The sequence below is a fragment of the Xiphophorus hellerii genome, chromosome 1 (genome assembly GCF_003331165.1).
Source record: "Xiphophorus hellerii strain 12219 chromosome 1, Xiphophorus_hellerii-4.1, whole genome shotgun sequence".
Lineage (NCBI taxonomy): Eukaryota > Metazoa > Chordata > Actinopteri > Cyprinodontiformes > Poeciliidae > Xiphophorus > Xiphophorus hellerii.
The window spans coordinates 26,154,207-26,170,441 of NC_045672.1; the positions used below are offsets into that span (position 1 = coordinate 26,154,207).

At 34.3% G+C, this 16,235-nt stretch overlaps 1 protein-coding gene across 1 annotated transcript; it reads right to left on the reverse strand.

Moving 5' to 3' along the window:
• Nucleotides 1-98: 98 nt before the first annotated feature.
• Nucleotides 99-15,813, reverse strand: LOC116712138 (ras-related protein Rap-1A-like). The gene is made up of 9 exons (XM_032552053.1): nt 15,697-15,813; nt 13,423-13,559; nt 9,964-10,051; nt 9,328-9,396; nt 9,177-9,233; nt 8,953-9,093; nt 5,176-5,319; nt 3,432-3,551; nt 99-823 (listed from the first exon to the last, which is right to left on the reverse strand). Exons 3-8 carry the CDS (start codon nt 10,018-10,020, stop codon nt 3,462-3,464), a joined length of 558 nt encoding a protein of 185 aa, XP_032407944.1. The 5' UTR covers nt 10,021-10,051; nt 13,423-13,559; nt 15,697-15,813; the 3' UTR covers nt 99-823; nt 3,432-3,461.
• Nucleotides 15,814-16,235: the final 422 nt, after the last annotated feature.

Here is a 16,235-nt window from a genome sequence, read left to right on the forward strand (position 1 = left end):
ATCCGAGTCATTTCTGCCAGCAGGAAACGCTCCTCTTACACTTTCAGTCTGGCAAACTTCTCCTTAAACAGGAAGGACAACAACAAAAACAAGAGTAATGAAAATGTACTAAAATTTAATCATTCATAAAAGCTGGAAAATCATCTGACAGGGTAAGAAGAAGCAGTATTAGAGGTGGTTTAGTACAATACGTTTTCAACCTCGACACAAATCAGAGTGCACCCTTACCCCCATCTGTCTATAAAATACTAATTTCCTTAACTTTATTATGCAAAAATGGAAGTAGAATATATTATGGGAAATAAGGAAGGCTTGCAGCTTTCAATATAAAACAAAGTCACTTAGGAGAGATGTTATTAATACACATCCTTGTAAGTAGGAGCGAGTAACTTATGGACAATGATGCATCTTCATTGACAAAGTTAGTGCAGAATTGTACAAGAAGATCAACATTTTTACATGGATTCCTTTACAAATATATTGTCACAATATGCCAAAGACTGTTGTTACTCATAATAAAATTCTCATTAGTTCCCTTAAAAGGATTCAAATCCAGTTTCCTCTTTTACTTTGTTATTTCCAGAAGAAAAGACACCTCGGAGAAAAAAAACCAAAAAGAAGAAAAATATATTTTGTCGTCAGGCTTGACAATACAAGAAGAGGTTGATTTTCTCTGCCAGTAAAAAGCAAAACATTTTTTCTTTAAAGTATGTGCCTTCTGCTGTTTTGCAAATGGTGTGGTTTTCTCAGCCAGCCTTTTTCAAAAATGCTCTGGAGAGGACTTGGAATGCTGGCACCATCCACCGGGAAACAGTTCATCATTCTGCAGGTAAAAACAGAAACACAACGTCATGATAAAATAAAATTAAATATGAAATATTCACGTTGAAAACTCTCATTCATGCCGTTAGTCCGATTAGCTCAGCGGAGGGTTAAAAGAACAGTTTTTAAATACTCAATAAATGTTCAATAATAATTTCTTAAGATCAGATAATCAATTCTTCTCAAAATGTACAATTAATTTGTTTTTTTATTTAGATCATGGGTGTTCAAAGTGTGGGAAGATAAAAACAACAAATCATGCAAATGGAAATTTTTGAGTTTGTTTTAATTTATCATGGAATTAATTGATTTGTTGCCACATTCACATCAATTAAGAAAAAGAAAACAACCTTCCAAAAACAAAAAAACAGACATTTGTGCCTGTCCTACAACTCAATTGTACAAAACCTTTGATTTAAAATTCGACTTTAGTTTATTATGGAGTAGAAAAAGAGTTTATTTAAAAATACCCTTTGTGGCCCCCCCACACACTTTTATATTAATTTTGGCTCCCAAAAAGCTCCATAAAGATTTATTCATAACAAAAAGAAGCGCTAGTTGTTTGGTGTATTTTATAGCTAACGCACCAGACCTTGTTAATCACATCTTTATTCAGGTAAAGTTATAGTTACTTTGCTATAACGGATTCAGAAATAACATTTCATGTTTAAGAAATTTGCTCCAATTAAATAATTAATTTATGATCAAATGAAACTGGGTTTTGTTTATGGAAAATGAGAATTTATATTTGTTAAACCAACACCAAATGTGACATCTATATTTGATTAATTTGTTAGTTACATCGGATAAAAAATGGTTTTAAAAAATTATTCAAATGATTTTAACGCCGTGGTCTGAATTATGAGTTTGATTCAGAATGTCAACATTAATTGCAACTAATGATTATTTTAGTTATTGATTATCCTGACAATTAATTGGATTAACAATTGGAGAATTTTGTAGATTTTTGATTTAAACACTTTTTAATGCAATATTAGAAAAATTTTGAGATGCCAAAAAACAAATAATTTATTTAATAAACTACATAAAATGCATTAACATAGAATTCTTTAATTTTACGCTTGAGGTGACTTTTAGTTTTCTGTATGACAATGTTGAAGGATTCAGGAATTAAAACCTTTTTAAGTTTATACATATAGAGACGTATTTAATGTAGTCAGGAAAACCTGTACAAAAAAACCAAATACATTTTATTATCGAGTTTGAACTTGCAGTAGTAAAGGCTTGCATCTAAGGTAGCGTTTCCCAACGGGGGCAATACCGCCCCCCAGGGGGCGTTCAGAGGACGGTGGGGGGCGCTGGGATTCCTTTGGGGGCGTTTGCTCGAAGGTAAACTTTACACCTTGTATGCACAACAATACCAGTTTAGACTTTGAGCAACGTTTTTTTTTAACCCCTCCAAGGGGTCTTTTGTGGGCTCTAGTGTCCCTTATATGAATGTAGGCTGACAGGAAAGGGGGAAGAAGAGGGGGGAAGACAGGCGGCAAATATTGCAGGGTCCGGGAATCGAACCCGCGACGGCCACGTCGAGGACTCAAGGCCTCCAAACGTGGGTCGCGCTAACCGCTACGCCACCACAGCACGCCCAAAATGAGCAACTTGCTAAAACTGTATTGTGTAACTTTAAAACATGCCTGGCTGCAACTGTATCGATGGCAGCTCTCCTTCTCTTCAGCGTTTGTTAGCTTCTCCTGCTACTGGTAGCTTCACAGCATCAGTTCAGCATTACACCAGCGGATGTGATTCACTTGTCTGGTGTCTGACTTTCAAATATTTTATGTTTTATGGAGGGTTTTTGTACCTATGTTTTGGCAGTGCTGTCATGTCAAAGCAACTTATATCAAAAAGTGTTTTATTGATCTTCTGAACGCTTCCATGGAAGGACAACGGAATATCGCTCTTATAAACATGTAATGACTAAAATCACAATACACTCGTTTATCCCTCAGAAAAATGAACCAATTTAAATAAAGAAATCCCTCCATGGGTGATACCATAGAGAGCGTTTGTTTTATATAGTTAACATCAGTGTTGAAAGTGATCCGGTATGAAACGGTAGTTGTACCACAGCAATTTTGAATTTTAATCATCAGAATACCGGGATTTTTTCCGTTGTTTTAAAAGGTTTACGTCAGTAAAGTCTGCTTTGTCCTGGATAATGGACAGGGGGGCACTGGCCCAAAAAGTTGAGAAACACTGATCTAATGCCTCATTTGTTAAATAATTCACATGAGAAAAATAAAAGTTAGTCTAATCCAACATAAAAAAATGTAAAAAAAATTAGCAGCTACAGTTGCAATATGCTTTACAGTGCAGGTTAAATAATCAAAATGTTGCCTTTAAAACGAGATCAAGCTCTAAAGGATCGGAGAATCGCAGCTAATTTTTATGCATTTTACAGAAGTTTTCTGGTTCCTAAAACATTCTGTTTTTCAAAGTATAAAAATATTTCTGCTCACAGGAAAAAAGCTTCACTCATACTCCGTCAGTTTGCGGCGTGTTTTAAATGTTCGGTAACAACCCAGAGCTCAGAAAGCCCGGCAGCCATGTGAACGTCTGGAATAAATTCAGTCCAAGCTCCCACTCACCTGGCCTGGAGCAACCGTGGGAGAGCGTTTTTAGAGCAGCGTGCAACCCGACTTCTTTTTTGTCTTCTTCTTTTCCATCGGCGTTTTCCTGTTGATCTGTCGCACCAGATCATAGAAAATCTGCAACACAGAAACGGGAATTCGCTTAGATTTTTACATACAAACAGAATTTTGGGCAACCTGGAATAAATCACTGTCAAATGTTGTTATATACATTTCCTACAGTAAAATTAAAGAACTTTTCACACATTTTAACGGTAAGTTTTTAAATTTTCCAGCACTTTGGAGTTAAAAACGATACAAATTATCTAAAAAATAAAGAGTTTCAATACAATAACATGATATAATTTGTTACTGTTTTAATGTTTTGTGAGAGTATTTTACATTCCTCAGAGGGGACAAGGTGAAATAAAATATAACACTGCAAAAACACTTAAATCTGCAAAACCTTACCAAGTAATTTTGGTTTAGTTTCTAGTGCAAATATTTTAGTTCACTTGAAATAAAACAAACTTATAAGGAACAATTTAGCAAGATATAGAGGCTTTTTAAAAAGTAAATAATTCCTAAATATTGATAAAGTATTTGTTCCATTGGCAGATAAATTAACTTACAACATCGGAAAAATATCTTGTTATGAGTTAAATAATCTGCCAGTGAAACAAGCACTTTTTAAAATCAACATTAAGGAATTATTTACTTAAAACAAATGACTATATCTTGCTGATAAGTTAGTTTTGTTTTATTTCAAATGTGCCAAGATATTTGCACTAGAAACTAGAACTCTAAATACTTACTAAGATTTAGTGTTAAAACAGTGAAAATGTCCAGTTTTAGAAATGTTTGTCACACCTCACTGTTTTTAGAACAAAACACAAATTTACCAAACAAATCCCCTAATTTCAATAACGTTGTTTGACGTATAACATATAAGTCAATATGAATTTCAATTACAAAGATCAAAAAGTATTTGAACTATTAGGAATAATAAATATTCATTACATTGAATCAATCCAAACGGAAAAACTAGAACAGAAGTCAGTTTTTGTGCAAAGCAGAATCCTTTAATTTAACATTTGATTCAACAAGAAAATATGGAAACACTTCAGCTCCACATGCAAACTGCAATGAAATGCAGTTCAGATATAATTTTATTAATTTATAGTTATTAACTTTGTCCTGTGATAGTATTCTACATTCAACTGTATTGAAAAAGTAAATTAAAATATATATTTAGGAATAATAAATATGGCTTACATTGAAATAATCCAAACAAATGATGTTAAAATAAATTATAAACACTTAGACACAATATACAAAGAAAAATCACATAAAAAACAAATCTTTAAAAAATGTTCTGGTTAAGTTTCCTGGCATTTAGCAAAAACAAATACTTTTGCTAATTCTAACCAACCTAAAACAAGAAAAGCTTAGCCTGAATTAACTTCAGACAGTCCGAATTTTTTTTATTAGGTTTATGAAAATATCTGGTGTCAACTGTAAATAACATCATATCCAAATTTAGGCTTTAATAAAACACTAGACGTGCATTTTATCAGTCTGAATATTAAACTCTCTCAAGAAATCAAGCACTTCCAAACCTTGAAATTTAGGCATTTAAGGACTTTAAGCACTTGGACGAATCCTGCATTTAGCGCAAACATTAGTTCACTGAAAACTGAAAAGCATTTTTAAATTAACATTTCTATACAAAATGCATCTTCTACGTTGATTTCGGACTTACCTCGTTAACATTGATCTTTGATTTAGCTGAAGTCTCTAAAAAGGCACAGTTGTTCCACTGGCGGGCCAGGCTCTGGCCCTGCTCCTTCCCGACCACGCGCTCGTCCTCCAGGTCACATTTATTCCCCACCAGGATCATCGGAACCTGATCGATCAGAATAAATACATAAAGACTAAAGTCATGTAGCAACAGAAAAGGTTTCTGGTCGGCTCATGAAAATAAATCTGCCCAATAATCATATTCAAGATGCTTCCAACAGCAGTGAAGAAAGTTTCTAATACTGGTGAAATGTGTTAATTTTACCTGAAGAGATTGTTATCATAATATAATGAAATAAATGTAAATACCCTTACAAATAAATTAAATTAATCCCAGTAAAATTGAATTATGGCTAATTTCAAGTGCTAGATTTTATACATTAATTATATGATTGGTGAATCCTGTTTTATTCAGCACTCTCAGTTTCCTATCTTTTTTCATGTAAAAAAAAAACAGAACAGTCATAATATTAACCCTGAAAGTGGAGAAGGTGGTGACTGCTAAGTGTCCACACGATTCTGTACTTATTCTGATATTGATATTATTATTGATATTTCTTGATACAGTGAAAAAAATAAACAATCTCGACTTCAAGGACAATTTTGTTTTTTTTAAAACTCTTTATGGCATGAGTTTCAAATCTCCGCCTGGAAATTTTTATTGTTCGAAGTTCTTTAAATGTCCTGTAATTAAATATATTGGCCCATTTCTCAATAACAAAAATATCTAGCAAGTTATTTTTGCAATTTACCGTCTATTGAAAGAGTGTCTCATTAGATTATACCAAAGGAAAACCTGCTTCCTGCTACAGCGGGAGTGAAATTACCATAATAACCCGACATTGTCTGGAAAGCGCTACGTCTCCCCTTTCAGAAACCGTTGGGATTTTTCAGATAGCACAAAGTGTCGCAGAATTACGGTACTGCAAATTCGGCTGTGTCGTCACCGACATGTTCGGTCTAGGAGGATTAAACATAATTTAATTGGATTTTATTATAATAAATCCAAATTTTTAAGATAAATGATAAACGATACAATAAATTCCCACACCTAATTGAACCAAGGTATTTTGGATTTCCAGTGTATTTTCTTTAGAAAATCTTGGATACCCTTTATAAAAATAAAAAAACAACAGACGGATTTTCTGTAAATAATTTGGAGTTATGTGCAACAAAAAAATACACAAATAGATGAATCTTTGTGAGTTGACCGCTTCAGTTTTTCCCTTAGAACTCATATTCATTCTTACTCCCAGTTTAAATGTGGTTCCAGTGTTGTTAAAGAAAAACTATTGCCTCTTGATTGGGATTGCATAATTATTTCAACGCTTACCAAAATTAGGAAGCAAACCGAATCTTTTGGGCCTGGTTCTGATTGGCTAATAAATAACAACCATCACGTCTTCGTTTACCGGGAGTGAAGTTCGCTAATCGGTCAACCGTACATCCACAGTTTGATGCGTTTTAATAAACGAGCTCAATTTCTACGTATAATAACAACAACCAGTGAGACAGGCTCCTCGGCCTGCACAGACGGAGATCAACACACCTACGGGTGACTCATGCAGGTTATCACTGTCAACATTTGCTTTCCTAAGAAGCGCTTCGCATTATGTCACGACTGCTGGCAGCTGTCGGTTCTCCTTTAATTTCTATGGGTCATATTTGTTAAAGAAAAGAAAAATATGTAACAAAAGGGAAAGCTTTATAAACATACCTCCAGCTCAAAGGTGAGATTGGATTATTGGTACTTATTTGACTCATTTCCACCATATATGGAAATAAATCAACATGAGGTTTGCATCCTCCAATAAAAATAAGAGATAAAATGTCAACATAATTATAAAATAATACACTTTTAATTTTAAACTGACTTTAAAATGGCAAGACTCTGCAAGGACAGTGATTACTAATAAGTTAATGACAGCGACTGTTTCATTCCTACAAGAATAAAAGTAGTTTTTAAAGCTGAAGAACAGAAAATTAAAGGATATGAGAAAAAAAAACAGATCTGCAATACATAGAATGTGCCCATCATTATCAACACATTATAATCTTGTATGACCTAAAAGCTCTTTAGTGTTTTCCTTTAATTTAAACCAGGTCAGACGTGTAAAAGATTCATTGTTATTATAGGTACAAATGCTATAAGAGAAAATTAGAAGGTTTATAATTACATTTTAAACAAATAGTTTAGTAAAAAACTGATTTTTGTTTTTTTTAGAAAGTTGCACTCATGACTGAACAAACATTTCTGATTCCTGTTTGGCTTTGCAATATTTGACATCCACAACCTGTTAAACTGTGGCTAAAATTAAAACAAATATTCATTTTTGTCACACAGGAAGTGGTACTTTATACCTTAAAAATCAGCCATTTCTACAGATTAATTGATGAACAAGTCAACAGTTTAATAAAAAAGTAACAATTTAAAGTTGTGGATTATATTAATGACACTGAATTGAGAAGATCAGATGCTTATCATCCTGTTCTGACTAAAAACAGCTTAGATTCAGCTCAGTGTACATCCTTCCTGAATCAAAAGGTGAAGAAACAAAGACTGAAAGAGGCAGATAGCATCTAGTAGCACTTCTGACATTTCCTCCCAAAGCTGTTGCTGCTGCCCCCCTCAGCCGTCAGTCTAAGGTGGGGGATGAACTTAAAGCCTGCTGGGTTCACACTGATGTGCAAAAAGATGTAAGCAGAGTCATTTCTACGATGACATAGCTCCTACTTTTACAGGAGTCTTAAAGGAGACCCCTTATGCTTCCTTGAACAGGTTAGGATACGTTTCTGGGTGACACAAAACATGTTCATAAATTTATTTTTTTTTTACCATTCTTACATAATCAGATTTAATCTGCTCAATTCTGCTTATTTTGAGCTGTTTTAGGGCCTCCTGTCACTTTACATCCAAATTAGCTGCTGCTGGCCACTCCCCCCAACTCAACGTTTAAGTTCACGCTTAAAGGTTAGCATTTAACGTTTATCATTTATTATGAAATTTTTCCTAAGAATTTTGATGTATTGTCTTAAAAAATTGCATTAATGTTATTGGAAAAAAACCCCTAAACTGACATTTTTGGAAATGTTATTTATCATTTTCTCCACTGTTTGTTCTGTAAATTTGATAATATGATTAAATGTGCAGCTATTTAGTGATATAAATCAGAAAAAAGAAGCCAATTCAGAAAAGAATAGGATAAAATCAAAATAAAATTCTAAATCCATTTCTCCCACCCTCTACTCGCACGTGAAATGATGCACAATTACACAACTGTACAGCTTTAAAAAGCATTAGTAGAGCCTCCTGCACAACCAACAAGAATGCAGCAAGTGGTTTCTGGAGGTTAGGTCAACAATAAAACATTTGTCTTTTCCAGCAGCCATTGTACAGCACATACAGTAGTAAAACCAGCTGACCAAATGTCCGGGAGCTCCTTGGGTTGCTAGGTAACAAGGGTTTGACTTAGCTAGGGTTGCTAGGTAACAGCATAACTTTTAACAATTGGGAGGTTTTTTAAACAGCTAATTTTCCAGCCACTAAAAAACTTTAACTTATTGTAAAAAAAAAAGGGCTGAGTGTTTTTTTAAGCGTTTGGTGTATTTCTAGAAGCAGTGGAAACCCAAATGGAAGTATAAAAAAGTACAAAATGTGAATTTCGCCTTTATTTCTTCTCAGAAAGAGTTCAGATTTCCGATTGTTTGGCTGTCCGTTTTAAAAACGTGTTGCACTTACATCCTCGGTGTCCTTTACTCGCAGGATTTGTTCCCGCAGGTCTTGTAGGTCGTTAAATGTTGACTGTGCTGTAATGGAGTACACCAAAGCAAAGCCTTGCCCGTTCTTCATGTACAGGTCTCTCATCGCTGTGAACTGTTCCTGCAGAGCAACAGCAAAGGAGAAACAGCATCAGCAACCTGTAGGGCCTCTTTAAGCCAAACGCAGCGGCAGACGAGACTCACTGTTCCAGCAGTGTCCAGGATTTCCAGCATGCATTGCTGCCCATCCACCTCAACTTGCTGTTATGTCAGAAAAGAAGAATTTAGAGGTAATCAGACGAATTTAATAATGTTCAGGAGGCATCAAGAAGTTTTTTTTTTATATAACCCTTACCTTTCTGTAAGAGTCTTCTATAGTAGGGTCATACTTCTCCACAAAAATGCCTTGCACAAATTGGACTGTCTGGAATCAACCAAGAAAAAGACTAAATTAAAAGCGGTAGCCAAATTGTGCTAAATAATAGTTTAACAAAATACAGTAACCTTTATTAAAATTTCACATCGGTTTTGTCTCAACCTTGTCTATTTTTATGACTTTAAATGAAAAAGCCAATTAAATCAAATCACAGCTGGATACACTGCAAAAACACAATCCTATGAAGTATTTTTGTTTTAGTTTCTAGTGCTAATATCTTACGACACTAGAAATAAAACCAAACTCACTTACAACTAACTTTTCAGAAAGATATGGGATCTTGTTTTAAGTTAATAATTCCTTACTATTGCTAAAAAAATAAATAGTTCCACTTATAACAAGACATTTTCTAGTGAAAATCTAGCACTTTTCCATCAATAATAAGGAATTATTTACTTAAACAAGCTCCAGAATCTTGCTGAAAAGTTACTTGTAAATTAATTTTGCTTTATTTTAAGTGTATTAAGATATTTGCACTATAAACTAAACCAAAAATACTTGAAAGATTTTGTGTTTTTGCAGTGCATTTGTAATGATCTTCCAAGGAATACTTACTAGCGCAGATTTCCCCACACCTCCTGATCCAAGCACGACTAGCTTGTACTCGCGCATGGTGGGCGACTTCACTGGACAGCACAAGAGTCTGAAAAGACAGAGACAGAAATCAGTCAGAGAAATTTAGAGATGGAGACATTCTCCACCTTTCCACAGACATAGACAGGGGGAAAAGACTGTACTGAAATATGACAAAAATAGTTTGAGAATATCGAAGAATTGATCACAGATCAGCTATGACTCAAAATATATACAAGTATTTTAAATAGTTTGGAAAAACAAAGTGTCTGATGCACTTTGAGGACAGTGAACTAATCATAAAATCATGATATTTCCTTGATATTGTCTTGTTGAATTATTCTTGCTTATTTTTGCAAAATCAAAAAGTCAGAACTGAAAATAAATGTGAAAACTTAAAATGTGTTTTTGTATTACAAATATTTAAAGTTGATAAGAAATATGACATGGTAATTTTATGTTATTGTAAGACGTTATTGAGAATACTTAAACGCCAACATCTGAGTTTTAGAAAAGGTAAACACACCAAAAAAAGCAACTCAAATGAATATTTTTTGCATTTCAGTTAAATCCTAAATGAGTAATGTTGAAATTTTAAAATAAAATGTATTAAGATGGACAATGATGATTAAGAATACTTGAGTAAATATTCTTAAGATGCAAAATTTGAGTATTTATTGTATAAAGTTTTCTTTTGTTTCTCTAAATCCTACTGTTTTGTTTAGTGATGTTTGACTTTTCATGCAGCATTTTGATCTTCTGGTTGTGGTAAGTTAGCCAAGCAAATACAGAATTTGAAAGAAATACTCTGATTGGATGGGGGGGGAAAAACTCTCTGTGATTGGCTGATTGGTGTGGTTCATTTACATAAACTTTACCAAACTGCAAATCCAGATGCAAAGTATGAGATGTAAACATAAACAGCACATGTTGTTCTTTGTTCACAAATATATATGTACTCACATCTACATTTTCTCACTGCAAACCTCTAACATAAATAAACAAGGTTTAGCCTGGCGGGGAGCAAAAAAAGTCTGGCAGCCCACCATGCTTACAATGCACTGCAACCAAACTAATTTGATCACATTTTAATTTAATATAAGTCAGTTTCTTAATTATCTGCTCATAGGTAACTTCTTGTTTAATTGTAAGTGGTTACATAGATCTAAAACGCTGCTGAGGTATGTACATAAATAAATCTTCAATAGACCGGTTACAATAAGCAATAAATCAATTAATCACATGAGTAATTAAAATGAAGTCAATTTCCATTTGAATAACTTATTGTTTCTCTCTTTCTACAAAACTAGGTGACAAAAGTCTTCAGTCTGGTTCTAGGAATTTTGTTTACAGCAACTTCATAATTTATTTTATTTGTTGTTTGTCTATTTAAAATGTCTTCCAGTTCCAGTGTTAAAAGTTTATTAGCATTTAAAGTCTTGGAAATACTTGACAATAGTCTCAAGACAACATTATTGTTTATTGCAGACAAACACCTTCTGAGATGAGCAGAATGTCTTACCAGACCTAACTGATGTCTTATGGATCAAGCAGCTTTCTGAAACAGGACTAAAGAGTATAATCTTCACACCACGAGATTTAAAATTATGTAAACTGATGACAATGTTGATTTTTCTGCATACAGTTTTCATTTTAGAACTATATTCTGACTCATTTTCTTTCACTTCCTCCTTCAGTTTCTTATACCAGCAGCTCAGATCTAATTAAGTTTGCCATTTTACCTTCACTTGCAAGCAGACGCAAGCTTTGTTAAAGTAATGGTTGGGTGTGAGTATCAAACAATGTGTCTGGTTGCTGTGAAACGTAAAGTTTAGATGATTAAACGTAACTTGATGCTCATGATAACAGCCTTTTCAGAGGCGGTTTTTACTGGATGAAAATAAATAAGTGACACCGCTGTAAATCAGCGCGAAATATTTAAGTATTATAAATTTTTTGCAGCACCTGCAATCTCACACCGAAGTTCAAGCCCTTGTTAAGTGTTCCAGTTTCACAAATAGCTTCATCTCATTGCAATACAGAAGAAAAAGGTCGCAGTGAGTAACCCATCATCAGCCTGACACACATTAGAAACACTGAATGGCCTAGAAAAAAGATTTGGCACAAAAAGAAGCTGCCACCGGCATTTTACAATAAAGACACAAGTGTTTTATGCAAATTAAAAATGTAAATCTTTGTAATAGTTTAGTGCTTGTTGAGATTTAACCATACAGCTGTGACTAAGCAATAATACTGAAAAAAATTAAGATGTAATTTAAAATGATCAGTTTCTCTGATTTTACTCTTTATAGCTATATGTTTGAGTAAAATGAACTTTGTTCTTTTTTTCTATGAACTACTGACAACATGTCTCTGAAATTCCAAGCAAAAATTTAGTATTTATTTGCAGAAAATGAGAAATGGTCAAACAAAATAGATGCGGTGCTTTCAGACTTGCAAAGAAAACAGGTTGATATTCATTTAGAAACAACAATACTAATGTTTTAACTCAGGAAGAGTTCGGGAATCAATACTTGGTGGAAAAACCAGGAGGATTTCAATGGGGTTCAATGCAGTGGGCTCTTCATTGTTTCCATATCTGTAGATATGAATAAACCATACAATACAATACAATTGTAGACATATTTCCTGGTTAAGCTCCAACAAGATGCTGACACATATCAAGTGATAAAAAAAGAGAATGACACATGATATGGTCCACCTACATAAGCTGAACACATGAAGTCAAATAAAACATCTTGGGACATAATTCTGAATTTAAAACAAACAAATGTATATTTCTAACATCAAATGTCAAAGTGGGGGAGAGATTTACAGTAAAATCCTGTTTTAAAACTTCTGAATGTAATAATTATGCTAGGTCAGTAGGATCTTTGTCAAATGCTGCGACAAACAATACAAAACCCACTCTGTCGCAATCGGCCAGCATTAGCAATTCTAACTACGACGTCTGAAGCACCACAGTGAGAGACAGGCACACAGCAGTCTTCACAAAGAGCCATTGTGACGACTCTCATCTACTCAAGTACGCCACACAGACAGAAAACAGAGATCAGAGAGTGTACGCGTGACGGACGCTCACAAAAACCGAGGATAGGGTGCACAGAAAGGTAACAAAAGCGCATGGCTGATGAGCCTTGTGCTCTTAAAGTAAAAGTCACAAATTTGCTTCTAAGTTTTTACATCAGATAAGTACCAGAAATGTTCCCCTGACTATAAATGAGACACGACGAGGTAGGCGTATCAGAGCCTGGCGATTTTTTTTTTACCACGCCCGCTCTTAGTTTTCATAATAAGGAGTCTCTATGTTCTTGCCAATAGTAAATGAATAATTTAATTCCAAATTTTGATGAGATAATGTAAAACTGATAAAACGCTTTCACAACCACCAGGAAATTCATTCAAAGCTGCTTCATTTACCTTGTACACAGTTGTAATGATAGAAAGTCCCTCTACATCTGGGGAAGAAGGCCCTATGGATCCTCAGGTTCACTGATGCCAACGAGATGTAGAGAGGAACCAGAGAGCGAAGCCGAACAAATCTGTCCAAATGGCTCCTAAACGTAAACAATAAGAAAGTAGTCAGCACAAAAAAATACACAAACAAATAATAATCGAATTACAAACGGGGTAAACCTGAGTGAGCATTACTAAAATGTTGGGATTATTTTATTCTGAGGCTGAGAACATTTACAGTTAAATGCTAAAATTAAGATAAAACATTTCCAGTTTGAGAAGGAACCTGAATTTAACACTGAATAATTAAACTTGTCCTCACATCTCTAATCCATTCATGTTTGGCATGTAGGTTGATACATAGGCTGATATTAAAAATTCTTGTCATCTTTATGTAAATCAAACAGGGTTTTGTTAGACCATTAAGCAACAGCGAATAAAAAAAGCTGCTTTTTAAGGAGATAGCTCAGCTGGTAGTGTGATAAATCAAGGGATTGGAGCAAAAACAGTGGTAGGCGTGACCGTAAATAAATATCTAAAATAAGCAGAGCTGGGTGATATGGCTTAAAAATAACATTTTTGATATTTTTTCCTACCAAATCTGATTTTAATCAATACATTTTTTAATCCATTTTTAAAAAGAAATTATAAATGACAGAAATACTTTCAAAAACTTGCCCTCCCCCCCCAAATCATCCCTTCAGGGAGTTGACCTGAATTCAAAGTACAACTAATACAAGCTGTAAAACATGCCTGTAAATCAAAATGACAGGTCACTGGGTGGACTGGCATCACTCTGAACTACAGAAGCCCGAAGAGTGCATTTGTGAAAGATGTTTTTAAAAAGATTAATCTTCATAAACAGCTATTTCAAGCTCATGCTTACCAGTATCAAATGTAAAGATACAAATATATATTTTTCTGTTAGCATGTCATTGCAAAATGTACAGGAAACTTTAAGTGTAATAGTTACTCAATGATTAAAAAAACAATGGAATTGCGTTAAGCTTTATAATTTGAACAAACAGATGACTAGTTTATATCTTAACATGATTTGTTGCACATTTTATCTTAATTTAGACAAAGTTAAAATTATGTTGTAACTTTATATTACAAAAGTTCTCAAATTACTAAAGCTGTCTGGTACGTTCAGTATGAAAAAAGGCTGATCTGAACCATTAATAACAAAAGGTATTAATTTTCCTCCCACAGTGGCAAGCCAGGGGACAACATCTTCAGCTTACAGACAGTATCATGTGTCAGCGACAGAGGAGGGAGGGGGATTTCAACTCGACTCAAACGATCAAATACACTTCTATCTGAATTTAAAACAATTTCTATAAACCTCCTCATTTAGGAGCTCAGTTGAAAACGCCAAAAGTTAGAGCAGCTGTAAAGTTAACAATAAAAATGAACTCGCATCTTGTACCGTAGTTGGTTTCGAAAGGAAGGGAAGGGTGTGGCTATTAGTTTCAAAAACCCCAACACTGAGACTTTAACACCGTTTAAAAATCCACAGCTGTTGCAAACAAAAACAAGCACACCAAACCGTGATTTATCGCAAAGTCTGAGACGGGGTAAACAGAAACTAGAAGTAGCTGACCAGGAAAAAGTTTGACAACTTATGTACTAGCATTTAGTTAGCACACTCAGGTAAATGCTAACTAACGGCGTTTATTGGTAGCCTTGTAAATATATTTGAAAATGTTGTTAGCAGCATTCAAGGTGGTAACTAATTTTAACCAAACCTCAAAGCACAAAGGCCACAGTTTTATGTTTCCTGGTGTCTGGCTCGCAGTTTGGGCTCTCTGTACTTTTTAGCCAAAATGGGGTGCTAACTAGCTAGCCAGTTAGCATTAGTCACTCCTCTGAAACTATTAGCTTTTCCCAAAAGTTTAAGCTCCAAGTCATTATTGTGTTTAACATCGGTATGCGGATAAACCACTAAAAGCTTGAAGACCACTTGGGTATAATTAAATACGCTTACTTGAAGCGAAAACATAGTTTGCGTCGAGAACTCGTCAGTTACTCACTAGCTATCTTGTTAGCCACAGCTAAGCTATATTACCCACAGCACTGCTTCTCTACAACTGAGGGTATAAGTCATAAACAAATAAGGACTAGGAAACGAACACAAGCTCACACGATAACTACTAATCTAACAAAGACACACTTTAGATAATTAGCTTTGAAATTATTATTTTTTTCCAGATGTATCAGCTTTTTGAAGAGACTCACCGTGCTCCGCTATGTGAGTGCGTTAAATCAGACTGATTTTGCGGAGAGCTCCGACTGTGGCTGCTATTGGAGCAGAAGCAGCCAATCAGAGCGATCCAAGTTACGATAGAAATGAATATTCCTGACTTGAAACTGTCCGAATAAAAGCGTGGAGACCTAACAAACAGGCATTTCACTCAGGAATTTAAAAGCAGCAGAAAAATAATGTGTTTCAGCGTCGTTATTCTGACCCATATGGAGGTCAGCGTCTCATTTCTACCGTGAAGTGTTTGACAGCAAACGCTGTATTTTGTAATATAATGTGTATTTTACACATTATATTGTGTAAAATATATTATCAAATTTCTAACCTTTAGGGTTTTTTTGTTTGGTTTTTCTTTTGAATTATTCTGTAAAAATTTGGGACAGAATTTTGGACAAAGTTTATAGATGGCTACAAAATACTTAAACAACGTTTTAACATAATAAACAGTAACAACAGAAAAGCAGCACAAATTTGTTAGCCTTTTGTCTTAAATAAAATGCAAATCAAATCAATT

Coding starts and splice junctions, on each gene's coding strand:
- LOC116712138 (XM_032552053.1), bottom strand. CDS start 10,020: ATGCGCGAGTACAAGCTAGTCGTGCTTGGATCAGGAGGTGTGGGGAAA. Junction 5,320..8,952: donor GAGTAAAGGACACCGAGGAT/GTAAGTGCAACA, acceptor CTGATCGATCAG/GTTCCGATGATCCTGGTGGG. Junction 3,552..5,175: donor CAAAGATCAATGTTAACGAG/GTAAGTCCGAAA, acceptor TCTGTGTTGCAG/ATTTTCTATGATCTGGTGCG.